Source organism: Xylocopa sonorina, chromosome 10 (genome assembly GCF_050948175.1).
Source record: "Xylocopa sonorina isolate GNS202 chromosome 10, iyXylSono1_principal, whole genome shotgun sequence".
Taxonomy (NCBI): Eukaryota; Metazoa; Arthropoda; class Insecta; order Hymenoptera; family Apidae; genus Xylocopa; species Xylocopa sonorina.
Window position 1 is genome coordinate 11,847,905 of NC_135202.1, and position 19,816 is coordinate 11,867,720.

At 35.4% G+C, this 19,816-nt stretch overlaps 7 protein-coding genes across 11 annotated transcripts; 4 read left to right on the top strand and 3 right to left on the bottom strand.

The window, feature by feature from the left end:
- Positions 1 to 89: 89 nt before the first annotated feature.
- Noi (splicing factor 3a subunit 3 noi) lies at positions 90 to 1,844 on the bottom strand. The gene is made up of 2 exons (XM_076903710.1): positions 1,537 to 1,844; positions 90 to 1,470 (listed from the first exon to the last, which is right to left on the bottom strand). The coding sequence occupies exons 1-2, from the start codon at positions 1,747 to 1,749 to the stop codon at positions 178 to 180; spliced, it is 1,506 nt and encodes a 501-aa protein (XP_076759825.1). The 5' UTR covers positions 1,750 to 1,844; the 3' UTR covers positions 90 to 177.
- A 229-nt stretch (positions 1,845 to 2,073) lies between these two features.
- Positions 2,074 to 3,249, top strand: Pfdn6 (prefoldin 6). The gene is made up of 4 exons (XM_076903713.1): positions 2,074 to 2,230; positions 2,564 to 2,633; positions 2,734 to 2,929; positions 2,993 to 3,249. Exons 2-4 carry the CDS (start codon positions 2,570 to 2,572, stop codon positions 3,120 to 3,122), a joined length of 390 nt encoding a protein of 129 aa, XP_076759828.1. The 5' UTR covers positions 2,074 to 2,230; positions 2,564 to 2,569; the 3' UTR covers positions 3,123 to 3,249.
- Positions 3,250 to 3,529: 280 nt separating this feature from the next.
- LOC143427917 (COMM domain-containing protein 2-like) lies at positions 3,530 to 4,636 on the top strand. Its single transcript, XM_076902429.1, has 5 exons — positions 3,530 to 3,710; positions 3,785 to 3,862; positions 3,939 to 4,021; positions 4,103 to 4,276; positions 4,358 to 4,636. The coding sequence occupies exons 1-5, from the start codon at positions 3,644 to 3,646 to the stop codon at positions 4,562 to 4,564; spliced, it is 609 nt and encodes a 202-aa protein (XP_076758544.1). The 5' UTR covers positions 3,530 to 3,643; the 3' UTR covers positions 4,565 to 4,636.
- Lop2 (long wavelength sensitive opsin 2) lies at positions 4,520 to 6,722 on the top strand. Of its 2 annotated transcripts, none has more exons than XM_076902426.1 (8): positions 4,520 to 4,566; positions 5,179 to 5,417; positions 5,505 to 5,611; positions 5,686 to 5,792; positions 5,860 to 6,007; positions 6,085 to 6,195; positions 6,269 to 6,435; positions 6,518 to 6,722. In XM_076902426.1, exons 2-8 carry the CDS (start codon positions 5,231 to 5,233, stop codon positions 6,636 to 6,638), a joined length of 948 nt encoding a protein of 315 aa, XP_076758541.1. In that variant the 5' UTR covers positions 4,520 to 4,566; positions 5,179 to 5,230; the 3' UTR covers positions 6,639 to 6,722. The 2 variants fall into 2 exon arrangements, with proteins under 2 accessions (XP_076758541.1, XP_076758540.1); XM_076902425.1 differs by lacking the exon at positions 4,520 to 4,566 and adding an exon at positions 4,958 to 5,103.
- A 31-nt stretch (positions 6,723 to 6,753) lies between these two features.
- Positions 6,754 to 9,227, bottom strand: Lop1 (long wavelength sensitive opsin 1). Of its 3 annotated transcripts, none has more exons than XM_076902423.1 (6): positions 9,046 to 9,226; positions 8,483 to 8,799; positions 8,152 to 8,399; positions 7,817 to 8,075; positions 7,570 to 7,736; positions 6,754 to 7,469 (listed from the first exon to the last, which is right to left on the bottom strand). In XM_076902423.1, the coding sequence occupies exons 2-6, from the start codon at positions 8,795 to 8,797 to the stop codon at positions 7,343 to 7,345; spliced, it is 1,116 nt and encodes a 371-aa protein (XP_076758538.1). In that variant the 5' UTR covers positions 8,798 to 8,799; positions 9,046 to 9,226; the 3' UTR covers positions 6,754 to 7,342. The 3 variants fall into 3 exon arrangements, with proteins under 3 accessions (XP_076758538.1, XP_076758537.1, XP_076758539.1); XM_076902422.1 differs by having other exon boundaries at positions 8,483 to 8,814; positions 9,046 to 9,225; XM_076902424.1 differs by lacking the exon at positions 6,754 to 7,469 and having other exon boundaries at positions 7,566 to 7,736; positions 8,483 to 8,814; positions 9,046 to 9,227.
- A 3,392-nt stretch (positions 9,228 to 12,619) lies between these two features.
- Sld5 (DNA replication complex GINS protein SLD5) lies at positions 12,620 to 13,334 on the top strand. The gene has a single exon (XM_076902427.1). The coding sequence runs from the start codon at positions 12,620 to 12,622 to the stop codon at positions 13,280 to 13,282; it is 663 nt and encodes a 220-aa protein (XP_076758542.1). The 3' UTR covers positions 13,283 to 13,334.
- A 430-nt stretch (positions 13,335 to 13,764) lies between these two features.
- Positions 13,765 to 19,726, bottom strand: LOC143427911 (ATP-binding cassette subfamily C member 4). 2 transcript variants are annotated; one of them, XM_076902419.1, is made up of 18 exons: positions 19,401 to 19,726; positions 19,219 to 19,329; positions 18,977 to 19,111; positions 18,655 to 18,859; positions 18,355 to 18,580; positions 18,014 to 18,170; positions 17,681 to 17,930; positions 17,395 to 17,586; positions 17,034 to 17,320; positions 16,780 to 16,963; positions 16,361 to 16,701; positions 16,080 to 16,284; positions 15,789 to 16,008; positions 15,475 to 15,705; positions 15,148 to 15,378; positions 14,765 to 15,066; positions 14,035 to 14,682; positions 13,765 to 13,962 (listed from the first exon to the last, which is right to left on the bottom strand). In XM_076902419.1, exons 1-18 carry the CDS (start codon positions 19,472 to 19,474, stop codon positions 13,888 to 13,890), a joined length of 4,074 nt encoding a protein of 1,357 aa, XP_076758534.1. In that variant the 5' UTR covers positions 19,475 to 19,726; the 3' UTR covers positions 13,765 to 13,887. The 2 variants fall into 2 exon arrangements, with proteins under 2 accessions (XP_076758534.1, XP_076758535.1); XM_076902420.1 differs by lacking the exon at positions 15,148 to 15,378.
- Positions 19,727 to 19,816: the final 90 nt, after the last annotated feature.

Genomic DNA, 19,816 nt, shown 5'->3' on the forward strand with positions numbered 1-19,816 from the left:
TTTACATTAAATAATATGTTATATATTAATATGTATATATTGATATGTTAATATCACATAAAAGGGGTTTTAAAGATACTGTACATACAGAGTTTTTAAATATTAATATTTATTAAAATTATTTTAATACACGTGTAGCTTTATGTAAATGTACAATTTAAATGCATAATGCTATATTTATAAAAGACCTTGTCTCTTTAAGTCCTCGTATGTTTTACGATTAACGACATTACCAAGAGAGTCTTCAAATTCTTCCTCCTGTTCTGGCTGCCAACGTTCGGCTTGCTTCTGTGCCTTCAACTTCTCCCACAAAGCTAAGGCATCTTCTATCTGTGTTACATTAGCAAAATGTGCGGTATTTGGTATACCAAGACAACGCATACCGTGCGCGTGCCTCCATTCCGCAAAATGTCTCTGGAAAGCTTTTGGCCCTTTGTACGTAAAGTTTCCACATATCTCACAATTATAACTGATATTTAGGCCGTGTAACTTGTACAACCAATATGGTATTGGTTTTCCATCCCATCCAAGAGGAAGATTTTTGGGATTGTAAGGGACTTCATTATCGTCGTCCTCTTCCGATTCACTGGCGCTAGCTTCAGCATCGGAATCTCCTCTCTCACCTTCTGTCCTAGCTTGTTTCCTCTGTACATTTTCCTTTGTTGCAACACGTTGAATAGACACCAATTCCGCAAGCCTGTACACTTGCCCCTCCAAGCGTGCGATATCCTTTTGTTTCTCAGAGTTCCTTCCTTTGCCAGATTTTCTATTCTTATTATTTTTAGCTAACAGATTCGGATCCAATGATGCTTCACCTTTTGTACTGAAAAGCCTCTGAGCTCTCTCCTCCAGTGTACCGCCGCACTTTAAACCTAAAGCCATTAACGCTGATTTCAATCTATCCAGACCCAGAGATGCGAGTTCTTCCCACGAAGAGAAAGCAGAAAGTTCTAAATGAGCCCCCACGTGAGTCAAAGCGCTACCAGTCTCTTTTGGCCATCCTGGAAATGTACTATTCTCCCATTGCGTTTCAAACTCTTTGTTCGCCTCCTCGAGCTCTCCATTTATATCGAGTAAAGGTCTAACTCTACTCAAATAATCGGTCAAATAGTCTAACAACGACTCCACGTATTTTTGATATTCAGCATTTTTCCTTTCCCTTGGTATGTCGAACAAATGATCAAACGTAGATAGGTACGTAATGTAGTCTATCTTTTCTATTCCTTTCAGGTTGATGTATTTCTCGTAACATTCGTGAAGATCTAGATACTTCCCGTAACCCTCTTCGTCTGTGAATTCGACAAGATTGGAAAGCTCCTCGGTTGGATTTTCCCTCATTTTGGCCAGTTCCTCAAATTCCACAGACATCGGAATGCTTATTTCATTTTGATGCCGGCGATAGAATTTTTCTATAGATTTCAATCGGGAATAGAACTCAGAAAATTCATTAGGTCCGGAAAGTGCTTGCACCTATACGAGCGAAATGGAAATTTTTGTTATTAACTTGTCCACGTGAACGTAAGTTACTCGACGTACCTCTTCTTTCCTTTCTCCGTCCTTATCCTCGTACAAATCCTGCAAATGTGAAGTACTGTCCATGTACCGATCAAGCAGCATTTTTAGTCGATGTTCTGAATTTATACTTTCCCTGTGGCCAGGCTTTTTGTAGAGCATTTCCTTGACCATCGCGTCCATCAGCCTTTCTCGCTCCTCATGATAACGTCGCTGTTGTTCCAGTATTGTTTCCATATTTTTTGATTTTCTATGAAAACAATATAGGTTCGATTTGTTTTCAGATTAAATCAACAACAATTTCAACATAATTCAACATAGATCGGCTTGAAGAGGGAAAATTGGTTTGTGTCTCCATCTGATGGCAATTATAGGGACTGGTATAGGGAATATATATTTTGAGGGGTATGTATAATGAAAAAATTATATAAATATATTCGAAGAGAATTCGTTGTAATATCGACTCTTCTTCCTTCTTTTGGTATTCGTGATATGTTCCTTTATTAATGTTTTCAAATGTATTTAATTCAGGATCCGTGGAAGTATCTTTATTTTATTTTTCCCAGTTTAAAATTGAACTGAAATAAATTGCACAACAGATTCTCATTCCTAATTTGTTCTTCTCTGTGAGTCTTGTATACATGCATGTCGGTACGTCAGTAGCGGCGTTTAAGTTAGTCAATATTTGTGAGTTGGAAACAGGAAACGGGTTAAAGAGGTGAGTATAAATTTAATTAAAATAACAGTCTACACTTTCTGTTCTTTGGTAATAAATCTTTGCTGTATAATACGTGAAGGAACGCGTTCGAAAGGTGTGAAACGTAACGTTTCTTTCCACAATATACGATATATGTATTTAGAGTAGAAGGTTAGGATTTAAAACAATTATAATTTGCATTTTATGCGTCAGAGAATTCGTTCTTGTTTCATCTATTTTATCAGAATAAAATAGATATCTTAATAATACAATCGCATATTTATATCTTGTGAAAACGTAACCTCATTGTCGCGCAACCCTTGTTTCCTGTTATTAATACTTTTCGTTTTTCAGGCAAACATGACGGAAGAAATGCAGAAGAATTTAAAATTAGAAATAGACAAGTACAAGCAGGTTCAAAAAGGTATTTCATTAATTCTTTTATATCAAACTTTTTTTTTTAATTGATCGTATAATTATTATTAATCAATTGTCTTGTTACACATAGATTCTGTTTGTATCAGATTACCACAAGGCACTGAGTCAAAGGCAACAGCTGGATGGTCAGTTAAATGAGAATATCGCTGTTAAGAAAGAGTTGGATCTATTGAAACCTGAGGATGATGTTTTCAAACTTATCGGACCAGTTCTCATTAAACAGGACCTAGAAGAAGCAAAACAGAATGTTGCTAAACGAATGGATTATATTTCCTCTGAATTGTAGGTTATTAAATATAAAAATAGTGTGTGCTAACAATAAATTCAACCTTTTTATAATTTTAGGAAAAGAGTAGAACAATTGATAACTACATTAGATAAGAAACAAGATACGTATCGTGAAACATTGGAGAAATATCAGCAAATGTTTCAACGAGCTCAAGTAAAGGCATCGCTTTCTCAACCAAAGGCATAATTTCACAAGCGAAGGGATCAAAAAATGTTGCAGCTCCACTATATCGATATCATAAAATAAATAATTTGACTATAAATATCATTCTCATTTCTAATTAGATTCGTTAATAAATTCCTTGCGAAGCTTTTATTATCTTATTTCCTCCAGTGTTATCATATTGATACGAGTAATACTATGTAAATGTATCAATTGTCAAAGAGATTGTACATGTTCCAGAGTTGAGATATCCTAACCTAATATTTCCAATCATATCGCACAATAAATTTGCCTAATTAGTAATTAATAGGTGATACATGATAGAGTTAATAACAAATTTTTAATCTGAGAAAGTAAAGTTATTTAAAATACACTCTGAAACTTCTTAAATATATAGAGCATATGTATATACAATTTATATGACTAAAAATGGCGATTCCTCTACCGCCTCTCCATTGAGTTATCGAAGAATATCGTTAATTTTATACGTACCTTATTGTATAAACATAGTACAAATTTTGTATTGTTTTTAATGAAATTGCATAATGTTATTAACATTAAAACCGGACCATAAAAAGCATGTACTGCTTCTTATAGAACACTCACCGCAGGGTGTGTAGGATTGTTGTTATTTTTATTGCCGATTTGTTTTTTCCAAAATAACAGTCTCGTTCGATTTTTTTCAGTTTTACAAGATTTCTGTAAATTGGCTCTGGATTATTTGCAAAAAGGGCAAAATATTAAGTTGTATAATGCAGCTGCCCGTGAGTAGAGATTTTTATTATAGATCCTTGAAACAAAATAATCGTGACACTATCGATCTATAATTTTGTCTTTCAGAAAAATTGTCGGTCGAAGTGGGAGTTATTAAAAATTCAGTGGAAGGACTTGTTAATTTATTACTAGAAAGTTGTAGATATAAGGTGATCCACGTGTTATTCGTTTATGTACATTTCTCTTCTGACACGTGAATTATGATATAAATTAATATTTAACTTTTACAGTTGAATTCTGAAGACTTCAGAGATTCAGTAATATCTTTAGGCTTTTCGGAGCAACAAGAAATTATATTGAGCAAATTATATAATGCTAAAAAAGAGGAAATATCGGATACACTTGCGAACGTTGGATTTAAATTGCCTGAATATCATGATATGGAATGGAGATTTGAAGTTCAGGTATTATACCGTTGCATCCTTAAACTCTGCATTAAAAATGCAGTAATAATCTGTGTTATGCGTAATGTATCTTTTCCATAGATTGCATCAAGAACGTTATTGAAGCAAGTTGCTCCGCTCATTACTTTGGATTTGTCTATAAAAAATCCAGACAAAGACAAAAGTATTGAACATGTATTACTTCAGACCGACCCTGTTAACTTATTACATATAACGCAACAATTGGAAGAGGCTCTGCAAGAAGGACGCAGTCAACACATTCGTAGGCTTTCCAGAGTAATAAAATAATGGTACTCTCATATATTTTGTGCAATAAATTGTACGAAATTGTATAAAATATATTTCCTGTGTTAATCTTAATTATACACCGCAATAATATATTGTGCACGTTATTGATTATTTCAATTTGCATATAAGAGCATATGTAAAGATTCATTCTGATTAGATTATTCTAAATGTAAGATGACTTTTCACACGTCATACTGGTCTACCTGTAAGTGTAACAATGCATTTGTTAGGACTATAGATGAATTCATTTGAATATTTTATTGGATAACTTTATTGGATCTTATCATGCCAAGAATATAAAAGAAGAACAGTAGTTTTATAGTTGCAGTTGTAGAGGGAAGTGTATTATGTTTGTGTACATTTAAGTGATAGAGGATACTTTCTGCATCTTCTGTTTTTATCAGAATTGCATTCCCAAACATTTTTACCATGGCAACTACCATAGGACCTCAATTTGCAAAACAAATCATGCGTTTTAACAATGAAACAGTTGTTAGTAAAGTACCCGAAGAAATGTTATATTTAATAGATCCATACTGGTAATTATTGTAATTAATATGTACAGTGGAAGCTCATCATCTGTTTACATTATTTTTAAATATCTTAAAACATAGGTATCAATTTCCACCACTGGATCCAATATGGCATAAAATTTTAGGCTTAGTTATGATTGCATTGGGTATTGTTGGGTGGTTTGGAAATGGTGTAGTGGTTTACATATTTGTAACAACACCATCCCTGAGAACACCAAGTAATCTTCTCGTAGTAAATCTTGCTTTTTCTGATTTTATAATGATGGGTTTCATGTGTCCTCCTATGGTAATTTGTTGTTTTTATGAAACATGGGTTCTCGGTAAGAAAAATATATTTATTATATTATTTAAAAAATGTTTATACTTTGCAAAAATTGATATCTTAAGATGATGACTCTTTTACTCAGGTCCTTTAATGTGTGACATATATGCAATGGTTGGATCCCTGTGCGGATGTGCTTCTATATGGACCATGACTGCTATAGCTTTAGATAGGTACAATGTTATAGTTAAAGTATGTATAATCTTATATACATAGATGTAAATGTATTAACAGTCAGAAGTTACAAAAGAGTAAAATATTTTTAGGGTATGAGTGGGACACCTCTTACCATCAAAAGAGCTGCATTACAAGTTCTTGGTATTTGGTCTTTTGCTCTACTATGGACAATTTTACCTTTAGTAGGATGGAACAGGTAATATTTTAGTTGTAAATGATCAACAAGTATGGTCAACTATCAATTTTTTGACTTCTCAATCCAGGTACGTTCCCGAGGGTAACATGACAGCATGTGGAACGGATTATCTTACCCTAGAGTGGAGTTCCAAGTCGTACATATTAGTCTATTCTGTTTTCGTCTATTACACTCCGCTCTTTACCATTATTTATAGTTATTACTTTATCGTCTCGGTAAATGTTTAAAAATCGTTTCGATTAGAAACGCTCTTCGCATTCATAACTACACATGTTGTAATTATCATTTTCAGGCTGTTGCTGCACACGAAAAAGCAATGAGAGAGCAAGCGAAAAAAATGAATGTCTCCTCTTTACGATCCGGAGATAATCAAAATACCAGTGCTGAGGCGAAATTAGCAAAGGTATCGTACTCTTCGATTGATCTATTTATCCCGCAAATAGTAATTTTACCAATAAATTGCATGTGTAATTTAGGTAGCATTGACGACAATATCGTTGTGGTTTATGGCGTGGACGCCATACCTTGTGATCAATTATATTGGAATATTTAATCGATCTCTGCTTACACCACTTTTCACAATATGGGGTTCCCTTTTCGCAAAAGCGAATGCAATATACAACCCGATCGTTTATGGAATCAGGTCTGTATCGTTCGAATATTTCTCCGTTATTTTTATGAACGACAGTAATATCAATGATCAATTTTGTAAATACATTCTACAGCCATCCAAAATACAGAGCCGCGTTGAACGAAAAACTACCGTTCTTGGTGTGCGGCTCGACCGAAGATCAAACTGCTACAACTAAACAAGAAAAGGCTTCGGTAACTACAGAAACCTCGTAAAATGGAAGACCGTTCAAGTGATATTCTTCTTGTATTTTAAAATATAGATAGGATTGATTTTTATCTATATATAGGGGAAGTTTTTGTTCGTTCGCATGTTTAAAATTAAACCAACTTATAGGTGCTTGCAGAATTTATTTACTTTTATAAAATTAAGATACAGATACAGCGCTCCCATTTCATGTGTTACGATAATACGATAATGCTTATTAATCTAGTAAACACGAAAGCCGGTACCTGCTATACCAAAGTGATCATGTACAATGCTACGCAACAATATGTACAAAATTAAAATCGTTCCCATGCATCGATATAAAATGATTTACGTTGTGGTGAAACGCGAATCACGGTTACATTCAACATCACAGGCGATTAGAATATTGTCCATTCAATATTGCGTAATACAATGATACTCCGTATACTGGAGTCTTTTATTCTCGTATCGTAGATGCACCGTATGTTCGACTGTACTTCTTAGATTTTTGAACACATTTAATTTAAGATTTAATTTTGAATTTCCGTCGTCGATAAAAAATAAGATCTTTTAAACCTTGTAACAGATGTTAACATATTTACAAACCGTGTCTGTAATTACATTTGATCTTACTCCCCTTACCTGGAGTTAAGGTGTGTTTCAATTTCTCTGTTGTTCATTCATTCTTAGCCGATAATTATCGTCGGTAAAAGAAAGTTATTATCGTTTTTTACGCGGCCGGTTTTTCGCCGTCCGCGACGGTGGTAGTGGTCGATGTTGCGTCTCCTGATGCTGGTTCCGCAGCACATGCCAACGATGGGAATTTCGCGAACAGCGCGACACGGTACTTCGGATGGCTGTGAAGTAAATGAAATGTGAAAGATTACAAAATATCATTTCATTATGATCAACTTATTTTATAACTTATTAATTAAATATATCTATATGTATGCTTACCTGATTCCGTAAACAATCGGATTGTAAACTGCGTTTGCTTTAGCGAACAAGGAACCCCAGATGGTGAAGAGTGGATTGATCTTAACGAGATTGAAGATGCCAGAGAAATTGATGACCAGATACGGAGTCCAGGCCATGAACCACAATGAGATCGTCATAAGAGCAACCTAGGATTTACCAGGAAACGTTGCATTAGCGATAAGCAGCACTGATACTGGAGTAACAAGCCTGCGTAAATTTCCCATACTTTCGCCAATTTGCACTCGGCACTTGTATTCTGATTTTCGGATGATCGAAGAGAGGCAACGTTCATCTTTTTCGCCTGCTCGCGCATATTCTTCTCGTGTGCAGCGACCGCCTGAATGATGTACCAATAACTCCAGATAATAAGGAATAGCGGGACGAAGTAGACCCATATGCTGTACAATACGAGGTAAGAAACAGACACTATATCCCTGCTAAGGTAATCGGTGCCACATGCGGTCATGTTACCCTCGGGCACATATCTAAAAAGAATTATGCGTTTAGGTGGTCGTGATCGATCGCCGCTAAGATAATCGCGATTCATCGTTGGATGTTTACCGATTCCAGCCAAACATAGGTGCGATCGTCCATCCTAGAGAGAACAGCCAAATACCCACAATACGGATGAGTGCTCCATTAATGGACAACGGCTTTCCGGATAAACCTTTAACTATCACGTTGTATCTGTCGAATGCGATCATTGTCATCGTCCAAATGGAGCCACATCCGAACAAGGAGCCCAACATCGCGTAGACTTCACAAAACAGAGGTCCAAGTACCCACGTCTCGTAATAGCAATTGATTATCTGCCGATCAATGAGTTTTATTTTATTTTTATAGGATCCGTTGGACAACGATGGGATTTTGGATCAAGTGTTCTACCACATACCATAGGCGGCGACATGCAGAACATCATAAGGAAATCGGTGATGGCAAGATTGATCACGAACATGTTGCTTGGCGTCCGTAGGCTCTTTGTCGAGAGGAATATATAGACGACCATGCCATTCCCCGTAACCGAGACGAAACCCAACATGCCTATCACGAACCCGAGAATCCCATGCCACATGGGATTCAGCGGTGGATAGTGGTACCAATGGGCATCGATCAGATGGAGCATATCAGGTGGAACTTTGTCGGCTACCGTATCATTGCCGTACTTGGAAGTTCCATAGGAGTACGCTTCGTAGACGGGCCCCAACATGACTGTAATTTTCGAACCTGTTAACATTCAGACAAAACTCCTTTAATCGTGATAGATTATTTAAGATAATAGCTTCTGTTCCGAATTACAACATTCGACAACGAAGAAAACCTCACTATAGGTAAAATATGAGACGTCGTCGAGTTTGCACTGGTATTTACGATCGCTCGTGCACTATTCCCGTGGAGCACAGAACAAATGTAACTGAACACTCTCTTTTTGTTACCTCAGGTGCCTCGAGATCTCACCTTTGAGCTACTTGGAGAAAATCGCACTGAAACGAACTAATCCAAGCACACGTCGTAATTTGGTCTCGAAATTTAACTGGAGGTTGTAGGAAGGCTGTGTTAGGTCCACTGTTGGATGCGGCTCGTGTCAGCGTTGTTCGACGTCCGTTTAAATATGAACGAACTTCTTGCTTCCACCCTGCCATATGTACCCTTATGTCTATCATCCTATATGTTGTTGTGATCTAAGACGGCAAACAGTCTTAAGGAGGGTTTTATTAAGTTAACGAGGATTTAAGAATACCTTGGTGTATCTTTAGAGCCGCACACAGAAACCTTACGAGGAACGGAATACAAAGAATCATCTTATCCTTTGATATCTTTATCCTACATCGTTTTACACTCTTTTTCCGCTAAATCCGATAAAATGATAACGCTATATTAATCTCTCTATTTATCCTTATACGTTCGAATATGTTTAGAACGATGTACTGCATCTCTCGTCGAATTTCTTCCCCTCGTCTCGTATAATTTGATATGCAATTTCGGTGTCTACATAAGTTTCATTTAGATTTAAACTTTAATATGGTTTCGTGCCGTAAGAAAGCTCATTATAATAGCGAGTGATTTCGTTCTTTTCAACTTTAGTCAAAAGATTATACTCTTCGATAGAATTTCATGCAGATTTTTGAAAAACTGATATCCTCGCAATATCTGCGCTCGGTTCAAACTTAAACAACGAGAAGTGTGTGCTGGATCTCTCGCTTCTTTTTGGGAAGAATTACCGAAGATCTCGTGCAGCTGCAGAAACGACTAAGTGTACATCAAGCAATGGTTACAAGTGCCTCAATCAGATCAAGAAAGAACTTCGAGGGATAATTCGAACGATATTATGCATTATTTTATACATTTATATTACAAATTAGCACATAGTTTAATTATAAGATACATTGTAAATAGATTTTGTAAGAAAAATTTGTAATAATTAACTTGTAAGAATAATTTTGTAGCATGTACATCATTAGAAAGTTTCAATAAACGTTCAATTATTGTTAAACAATTGTTTAATTATTTAGAAACATATCCAGCAATCCTGAAATGATCTATCCTTAAAATTCGCGATGACGTCATTTCCAGGAAGTGGTGGGAATACCTCTTCACTACTTATGTTCTCCTGATACATTTTCAATTTTTCCGATCGGAAACCTGAAAATCAGACTTTGTATCAGGAGAACATAAGTAGTGAGGAGGTATGCGTGCCACTTCCAGGAAAATGACGTCACTTCCAGGAATCGCCGAAATTCCAGGAATTCTCGATGACGTCATTTCCAAGAAGTGGCACTATTCGGATACCTCCTATGACGTCATGTTCTCCTGATACATTGCCGATTTTTCGAACAAAATTTTGAAAATCCGACTTTGTATCAGGAGAACATAAGTAGTGAAGAGGTATGCTTGCCACTTCCAGGAAAATGACGTCACTTCCAGGAATCGCCGAAATTCCAGGAATTCCCGATGACGTCATTTCCAAGAAGTGGCACTATTCGGATACCTCCTATGACGTCATGTTCTCCTGATACATTGCCGATTTTTCCAACAAAATTTTGAAAATCCGACTTTATATCAGGAGAACATGACGTCATAGGAGGTATCCGAATAGTGCCACTTCTTGAAAATGACGTCATCGGGAATTCCTGGAATTTCGTCGATTCCTGGAAGTGACGTCATTTTCCTGGAAGTGGCAAGCATACCTCCTCACTACTTATGTTCTCCTGATACAAAGTCGGATTTTCAGGATTTTGTTCGAAAAATCGGCAATGTATCAGGAGAACATGACGTCATAGGAGGTATCCGAATAGTGCCACTTCTTGGAAATGACGTCATCGGGAATTCCTGGAATTTCGGCGATTCCTGGAAGTGACGTCATTTTCCTGGAAGTGGCAAGCATACCTCCTCAATACTTATGTTCTCCTGATACATTTCCAATTTTCTCGATCGAGAACCCAATTTCGACTTTGTATCAGGAGAACATAAGTAGTGAGGAGGTATTCGTATGTGCCACTTCTTGGAAATGACGTCATCGAGAATTCCTGGAATTTTGGCGATTCTTGCAAGTGACGTCATTTCCAAAGACATTGGCAAATTTCGGAATTTTGAATGGAGATTTCGATAGGAGTTGAGGGAAAATAATGAGACTTATTGCATATCTCTTAAACAATTAATTTATTTAATTTAATTAATGACATATACAATAATTTACAATAAAAGTCTATTTAACAATAGCGCTTATGCTAATAATACAATATATCTTATATCTACGATTATAATTAAATATACTATGGTAATTAACAGTAGAAAATGTAAAGAACAAGTACTGAAGCATTGATGAACGAAACAGATTCCTTCATCGGTGTCTGGAAGCTCTCTTCTTGGTCTTCCACGTATTAAAAATCTGTAACAGAAAGAAGAAACTTTGTAATCCAATCAACACATTATATGCCTGCATAATTGAACGAAATTTTATGATTTATGTTTAATTTGTATTGTTGGCAAATCTAAAGTGGGAAATATATAAGAAATTACAATAGAACTAAGGAAATATACCATTAATTATAATAAAACTAAGGAAATAAATTACAATAACACTAATGAAATGTACAATAAACTAAAATGAAACTTAAATTTTATATAATACAAATAGCTATAATATTTTTCTTCAAATCTATCAATGCAATTAAATAGCTTAATGTATATTAACATCAAAAGTATAACAGTTCTCCCTTCCTCATTTTAATTACAAAATTTTAACGTACTGCTGATTAAGTAAAGAGATTCATTAATTTTCATTGAATCGAAAGAGTAAGATAAATTATATCTGCCGCTTTAGAGGTGAGAGAGAGAAAGATATATACGAAAGCTATAGAAAAGAGTGAGACAGATAATACCTACTCTACTGTAGAACCCGTGGCGCCATCTCTGTGAAAAGTGCTCAAACCGGTCGCTCAGCGGTACCGACAGCGAAGTAAACTACTTGCGACTGGTGGCGCCATCTGTTGGAGAATCGCTGAACTATTCGTCGAGTTGTTTCAGCCTTCTGCCAAGAGATGGCGCCACTGGTCTGTCGGTAGTTCACTTACTTGTCGGTAACGATGTGCGCCCAGTTTGAGCACTCTTCACAGAGATGGCGCGCCACGAGCAATAAAAGAAGTAATTACAATATTTATTCCACACAGACGTTTCCACACGTAAATATGAATTTCAAACGGAGCACAACATGCAAAAAATTGAGTCTTCCAAAGAATCTATCGCGTTAAAAGGTATTTCTATTTGTTTAATAGTATCGCGCGACGATACGGAATATTTAATAGAACATTAATACATTTCAAACTTACCATCAAATTAACGGGGACTGATTAATAGAATTTCCCTAATCGATTCTAGAGATCCCGCGCCGCAATTGACAACAATGTACTACTCGGATAGGCATATTCCATAATCATATGTACGCATATTTGAAATAACATATTTGCGCTTTTCTCCACACCACGTTCGCATACAGTATATTTTCTATACCTGCGAAAGATATACACAAGGTATGGAGAACGATTCCGAAACGCAAGCGAGAATACGAGATGACGAAGAGGAAGAGGAAGAGGAAGAGTTAACAGCTCAGAGTGCTTTGCTGGCGATAGAGGAGGCTTGGTTGAATGAGAAATTCGCTCCGGAAATTCTGCCGCACCAATCCGATTTGGTTGACTGTATGCTGCAACAGATTACGCATATGGAAGAGAACATAAAGAGGTTAGAGAAAGGTGATCTAAGAGTAATGATACACAGGATGGAATTAGACAGAATCAAGTTTGTAATTTCTAGTTATCTGAGGGCGCGATTAGAAAAGATTGAGAGGTATACCATTCACATACTTTCACAAGAGGCGAACAGGTCATCGGAAGAATGTTACTTGACCGCTGGGGAGCTTCAGTTTGCTAAAGAGTTCCTTGCGAGCATCGAAACGCTCTTTAAAACTATCGCCTTGCAACATATGCCTGGAACCTTCCAAGCGTTCGAAGTTAATAAACTGGCAGTGAAGCCCAACATGCAAGCATACGTATTTTTAAGGGTTAATAGTAGAGTGAGTGGAATCGTGTTGCCTGGCTCGATGGACGAAGAGATAGACCTGGAGCCGGGTTCTCAACACATCATACCATACAATGTTGTTGCTGATCTGGTTAAAAGTGGAGCTGTCCAATTGATTTGATGTTTTATACGGATAAATAATATTGGAATAAAGGAATACAATATTTTTTTTATAGCAAGAGTATAGATCATTGCAATACCCAAGACTAATTCCTTCTCATGAATGAACTTGCACATGCTGTTCTCTAAAAAAAGACAGAGGAGAAATATTAGAGCAATGCACATGTACATGCCATTTATTAAATGTCATGTAAATAATACATTACAGAGCAGTTACATGTTCCATAGAACGATCTCCATGTTGCATAATGTTATTTGTAACATTACACGTGTATATAAGTACTTGTTCTAAAGAAAAATATACCTCGTATATTTTGTACATTATAAAATATTCAAAGAATATAAAAATATGAATTTATGTAAAGTACTGTATAAGTACATCTTACATGTGAACTCGCTTATGAGAACTTTCAATATTCATGGACGACGTGTTCACATCAAGCAAACTCTAAATTGTTGCCGCGATGAATAGAAAAAAAGAGATTGCATAAAAAAATATCCTGTATAATTTGTTGGTTCCCTTTGCAAGAAATATTCATTTCGTATATCGCACTAATAAACACCTATTTAAGTAGAAACAGCATTAATATTTACTAAGAGTTTCAATCATTTTACTGTTTTGCCGTTAAGTATTTGAGACGATGGCTGTGTTTCAGTACCGATAGATACATCATTGTAACTCTGAAAATCCAACAAAATTGATCAAAATCAATCAATTATTATAAACACTTAATTATACTCGTATATACATACCTGTTCCGCAATTTTTTTCAATTGCTCAAACATTAATTTCCCAGTTTCCTTTACCATAGAAGTGAAGTGGCCTTGTTCGTTCTTAAGTAAAATATGCGGATGATCATATTCAATTGCTTTCCCGTGATCCATAACTAGCACCTTGTGGCTATCCATAATTGTGTTCAACCTATGCGCTATGGTCAACACCGTGCAGCTCTTAAACTTTTTTCGAATAGTATTCTGAATCAAATTGTCTGTCGAAGGATCAACATTAGCCGTAGCCTCGTCGAGAAGAAGAATTTTATTGTTTCTCAAGATTGCACGCGCTAAGCAAAGTAATTGCCTTTGTCCAACACTAAAATTAACTCCTCCTTGTTCAACTTTATAATCCAAGGATGAAATGCTTGATTTTAACTCTACATCTTCAAGAGCTGCCCAAATAGCATCATCATTGAAATCGTGAAACGGATCGAGATTATCCCGAAGCGATGCTGAGAACAGTACAGGCTCTTGCGGGATAATAGAAATTTTCTTTCTCAAATCATAAAGACCTATCTGATTTGTATCCAAATTGTCTATATAAATAGCACCCTCGAGTTTAGTTAAACGAAACAAAGCTGATATCAGAGAGGTTTTCCCAGCACCGGTACGGCCGACTATTCCTATCTAAAAACAGAAGAATGCGATACTCTCTTTTAATACATAATTCATTAATTTTCTTTTCTTTTACAATCGGAGAGTAAATTACTTTTTCACCAGATTTAATGACGAAAGATAGATCTTTAAGAACTGGAGGCGCCGAGTCCTCGTAGCGTAAATACAGATGATCGAATTTAATTTCTCCCTTCGAAGGCCACTGTGCCGACGGTTTCTTATTAGGCTCACTCTCGAATGGTCCTTCTTTATCGAGCTGAGTGAATTGTAGAATTCGTTCTACGCTTGTCATTTGCGCTAGCGCCTCCGCAGTTTGACGCATTCCATGCTGAAGCATTCCACACAGGATTAATACTTGGGATATAGCTAATCCTACGTTTCCCGCAAATGTATTTCCTAAAAGTACACGTAAATACATGTTTTAATCTTATAGTGTCATATTATTTATTTGACAGTAGCAATGAAATGATAACTCACCGTCATCAAGTATAATGAAGCTGTATGTAATGAAAGCAATGAAACAAATAGATACGACGTCTAATGCAAGTCCGAAAGCGGTGCTTGCTGCGACGGTCAAATAATATGCACTGGTATGAAGATCTTGATGAACATCGAATTCCTTACGGACCATAGCTTGCGCACAAGCGGAACGAATTGTCGTTAATCCTAACAATGAAGAACTAACATGGGAAAATACGGGACTTTTTGCTAAAATTTCGATAAGAATGTGTTAATAGCGTTACGCTCAGTTGTGCCGAGTAATGCCTGCATAGTCAAGATACAATAAAAATGCAAGATGCTTACTAGCTCCTTCTAAGCGTTTCACATTTTGCGCAGTCTTAAGATATATATTTCGTATTTGCCAATAAAAGAAACCCATGACAAGCATTGGAAATATTGTCCACCAATTGATAATGAGAACTTGAGCTAGAATTCCTAACATAACTGTATATATTTGAATAGATTCTATCATAGTCCTCGGTAAAATTTCATCTACCGCTCCTACGTCTTTTGAAAAACGATTTAGAATCCGACCTAAAATTTAATAGTGCAATATTTTATTGTTATTATTATTAGGATAGGTAATAATTATAGTGCCTTTCACTTGGCATAATTACCAGATGGATGCGTATCAAAGAATAGCATTGGAGCTTTCAGTAAAGATGAAAACATGAGATTATGAAGGTTTTTGCTGGCGTTCATACATATTTTATAAAATACGAGATTCCTTATTGTTGTTAATACTATACTCGCAGTAATAAAACCTCCATAAATCCACAAAGCAGTGTCTTGGTCGTAATAACTTGTATCTTCAAATTTTCCATTAAAGACCAACGTCTGCATAAAATAAAAATTTATAATATTGCTATCTCTCAAATTAAGAGATGAAACCGAATGAAATTACTAACAAGATTAGTATCAGAATTGTTACTTTTTGACGTGAACAATTTTGAAATAGTATCATTAAAGGTATCCATATCAGATACAATTGTATCATTCATTAATTCATCTAAATCTCTTGCAGAGGAAGATGAAAGCGAGAAATTCTGCGTAAATATTTGCATCTTGTGATCAGTGTTATTATTTTTTATACGCATTTCTTCTTGTTTTGTCCTAAAAAAGAATTTTACACAGAGGTCACGATGCGCCTAGAAATAATCATTAAGAAGAAATAATAACAGATATTAACCAATAGGCAACCCAGTAATCACAGCCGCTACTTCCTATTTGTCCAAAAATTAAAGTCGACGCAAAAATAAAAATCATTAAAATCGAACCCCCAGCTCGAAAATATTTCCAATAAAGAGACTTAGAAACATTTCCTTTAGCCATTAATTCCTCTGTTTCTTTCGGTTCCGCTTCCTCGTCATCTTTACTATCGTTAGAATTAACATATATATCGGATATAATGTTTTCATGAACTTCTCTAGTTTCGGAATCTCCTCTATTATCTTCCACTGAAAGCATACTCAAGAAATCTGTACGCTTGTTCTGAAGTTCCATAAAAGTGCCGTCGCATTCAATTGTACCCTGAAACGAATATTAACCATTCTGTAACACTAAGAGCATATCGATGCAAATAAAGGAGTTCCGATTATTTTTACATACATTATTTAACAGAATGATGTAATCACAATGTTTTAAATGCTGTACTTGATGTGTTATGAGAATTGTTGTTTTATTTCGAAGATAGTGTTTAATGCATTCATTAAACAGTTGCTTCCCTACATGAGTATCAACGGCAGATAACGGATCGTCTAATAAATAAATATCCGCATCTCTGTATACGGCTCTGTAATATAGTCATTATATAATTTTCAATGTAAACACACGAGAATGATATCGTCTCGTGTTCTAAGTACCTAGCTAAATTAATTCTCGCACGTTGTCCACCGCTAAGTGACGCGCCTCTATCTCCCACTAAAGTCTTATCACCGTGACTAAATTGTTGAAAATCTTTGTTCAGAGCACACACTCTAACAACCTCATAATATTTCTTTTCATCGTAAGGTTGGCCAAAAAGTATATTATTTCGTACTGTACCCGCAAATAACCATGCTTCTTGACTGGCATAAGATATATTACCATTTATTTGTATTTCTCCGTGTGATTGTTGTAGCTCTCTTAAAATTAATTGTATGAAGGAACTCTGTAAATGTGAAAATTTAAGACATTTAGCATCAGAGATGTCAGATATTAGGATATTGCTTCTTAGGCTATCACCTTTCCTGCACCAACTGGACCGACAACAGCATATAGTTTACCAGATTCTATTTGAATATTAATATCATGTAAAGTATTTGATATTGAATTCTCAGTCCAGGATGCTGTTATATTTTTCATTATAACACTACCACCTTTATCGGTTTTCTCCGCGTGGATTATACTATTATTTTCTTTCAATAAAAAAAAATTCTGAAAAAATGTTGATTTATACTTTATGAGTATAAGGTAAAAGTATACATAATTGTATAATAAGTATCAAAGTAACAATAAATATTTATCTCACCTCGAGTCTTTTAACTGATACAGATGCCTCTGCAGCACCTGCTACAGCCATAGGATACAATATTGCCATAGTAAGTTGTAGCATATTAAAGTACTGAGCTATTGAGAATATTTTATCGGCAGATATATTATTCCCCAGAAGTACGTATGCCATAATTGTGAAATATAACGTTGTACGTTCGGTAAAAACAAAACTAGCTAAAGTAAAGCCTCGTAAGTACGATGTAAGTGTTAGAACATCTACCTCATAACTAGAAAATAATTCTGCATTTAAACATATTCTATCATATACACAAAATTCGTATGATAAAAGTATTATGAAGCACACAGAAACCTTCTAACTAAGCTAACAAGCTTCTCAAATGGTTTCTCCCAGGTATACATTTTGATTACTTGAATTCCCCCAATTATTTCTGACATTAAGCGTACTCTTTCGTCCGTTCTAATTGCGATTTTTAATCTTAACTTTGATATCCATTTCCCCATATATCCTAAAACAAAATCAGATTAATTAATTTTGTTTTACATTTCAAATGAAATTCACTGACATGCGATATTGACATATGATAATCCAAGAATTACATGAAATATCTAAAGTAGAATAATTTCCATATCTTGTGTTCATATAAAATACAAATTTGCATAAACATCCAACTTAATAATTAACATACATACCTTGAAGAGGTATAGTTTGAATGCTTATAAGGAAAACACCAGCAAAAGCTGCAATTCCCACTTTCTGCCAGATCATAAAAGTTATCAGAGCGACTTGAATTGGTAGGATCCAAATGTAATGTAAAGATACAAATAATTGTTCAAATCTTGCTACATCATTTGACAGTAGGTTTATAATTTGCCCAGGTGTAGTAATATTTGTAGAGGATTTTGACAAACGTAAAATCTAACAATCACAATATTTTAAATGTCACAGTATTTGATTCGCATATAAACATATGAAGCATTATTTTGTTTTACCTTTCTATATATTAAGGAGGAACATGCTACTCTCATTCTCATTCCAACTGCCATTAAACCTAAGTTAGAATGATGAAGAACTAAAGCCCCCATTATGGACAAAAGTATAACAACTGAAGCATAAATGTATGCCTCAGCGTTAGAGGATAATGCTCTAGGATCAAAGTGCCAAATAAGAAGCCCAAGCACAAATGGTTGCAAAACTCTAGAACAATATATCATCATAGTGTTATTTAGAGAATCATCATAGTGTCATTTAGAGAATAATCATGTGTGAAATATTATATTCCATATTATACGAGAAGACCTTTCAACAATTTACCTTATAGCGATTGCTAAAAAAAATTGCCATCCTCCGTAGTAAGCAAATGACCAGGCGAATGTTTTTTTTAAAGCATTAAGAAATCTTGGCTTTCTCTTGACTCCATCTGCTGCTTTAATTTCCGCAAACCAATTGCTAAATAACAGAATAATATGATCATATTTAATAATGTAAATTTTATGCTGACATTTTCATCTGTAATAATGCCAACGTAAATATATTCAGTTAACGTAAACATTTACCTTTCAAGTTTGTCTCCAAGCCTTTGACTAACATCGTTGGGCAAAACATTGTAAATATCTTTAACTTCGAGATTATGGTGGAAACCATACATAAATAAGGGTTTTAACCACCTTAAATGCAGATATTAAATATAGATAGTGTAACACGATGATTATTGTACATGCAATGTGGAGAAACTTACCAAAAGAATAATTTGCTTAAAAAATTCGCCGACACTTTCGGATTCGGATTTTCATACTTTTTGCTAGAATCCATGATCTACTCTGTTACACATACTACTTCCACTCGTGTTAGAGCAAATCATGCCACATTCGAGTTTGAATAGTTTACAAGTCACTCTGAGGCATTACACTCGCGTTAATTGAACAATAATTCTCCGCGTCATCATCAAGGAGTCACGAGTATTAATACGGACTCTCTTGATCGCTTCGCAGAGACTTCCTTATACCGAAACAGATAGGCAGGAATTGAACAAGGAATGATCTAACGAATCATAGCATATGCGAATAGACGCGCATGATCGATTGAACGTAATTACATAAGCTACTTGAGATCACAAATAATTGCACAAACCTCTTTTGAAGATATATAATCTAA

Bases quoted from the DNA above. Each gene is read 5' to 3' on its own strand.
- Noi (XM_076903710.1), bottom strand. From the start codon at position 1,749: ATGGAAACAATACTGGAACAACAGCGACGTTATCATGAGGAGCGAGAA. The intron at 1,471-1,536 runs GTACGTCGAGTA...TCGCTCGTATAG, and splicing joins ACGGAGAAAGGAAAGAAGAG to GTGCAAGCACTTTCCGGACC.
- Pfdn6 (XM_076903713.1), top strand. From the start codon at position 2,570: ATGACGGAAGAAATGCAGAAGAATTTAAAATTAGAAATAGACAAGTAC. The intron at 2,634-2,733 runs GTATTTCATTAA...TGTTTGTATCAG, and splicing joins GTACAAGCAGGTTCAAAAAG to ATTACCACAAGGCACTGAGT. The intron at 2,930-2,992 runs GTAGGTTATTAA...TTATAATTTTAG, and splicing joins GATTATATTTCCTCTGAATT to GAAAAGAGTAGAACAATTGA.
- LOC143427917 (XM_076902429.1), top strand. From the start codon at position 3,644: ATGTTATTAACATTAAAACCGGACCATAAAAAGCATGTACTGCTTCTT. The intron at 3,711-3,784 runs GTGTGTAGGATT...GATTTTTTTCAG, and splicing joins TATAGAACACTCACCGCAGG to TTTTACAAGATTTCTGTAAA. The intron at 4,022-4,102 runs GTGATCCACGTG...TAACTTTTACAG, and splicing joins TAGAAAGTTGTAGATATAAG to TTGAATTCTGAAGACTTCAG.
- Lop2 (XM_076902425.1), top strand. From the start codon at position 4,994: ATGGCAACTACCATAGGACCTCAATTTGCAAAACAAATCATGCGTTTT. The intron at 5,612-5,685 runs GTATGTATAATC...AAATATTTTTAG, and splicing joins GGTACAATGTTATAGTTAAA to GGTATGAGTGGGACACCTCT. The intron at 6,008-6,084 runs GTAAATGTTTAA...TATCATTTTCAG, and splicing joins GTTATTACTTTATCGTCTCG to GCTGTTGCTGCACACGAAAA.
- Lop1 (XM_076902423.1), bottom strand. From the start codon at position 8,797: ATGTTGGGGCCCGTCTACGAAGCGTACTCCTATGGAACTTCCAAGTAC. The intron at 8,400-8,482 runs GTATGTGGTAGA...ATTGATCGGCAG, and splicing joins TCTGCATGTCGCCGCCTATG to ATAATCAATTGCTATTACGA. The intron at 8,076-8,151 runs GTAAACATCCAA...AATTCTTTTTAG, and splicing joins CCTATGTTTGGCTGGAATCG to ATATGTGCCCGAGGGTAACA.
- Sld5 (XM_076902427.1), top strand. From the start codon at position 12,620: ATGGAGAACGATTCCGAAACGCAAGCGAGAATACGAGATGACGAAGAG.
- LOC143427911 (XM_076902419.1), bottom strand. From the start codon at position 19,474: ATGGATTCTAGCAAAAAGTATGAAAATCCGAATCCGAAAGTGTCGGCG. The intron at 18,860-18,976 runs GTAAATTGTTGA...ATATTGTTCTAG, and splicing joins TTTTTAGCAATCGCTATAAG to AGTTTTGCAACCATTTGTGC. The intron at 18,581-18,654 runs GTAAAACAAAAT...TGTGATTGTTAG, and splicing joins CCTCCTTAATATATAGAAAG to ATTTTACGTTTGTCAAAATC.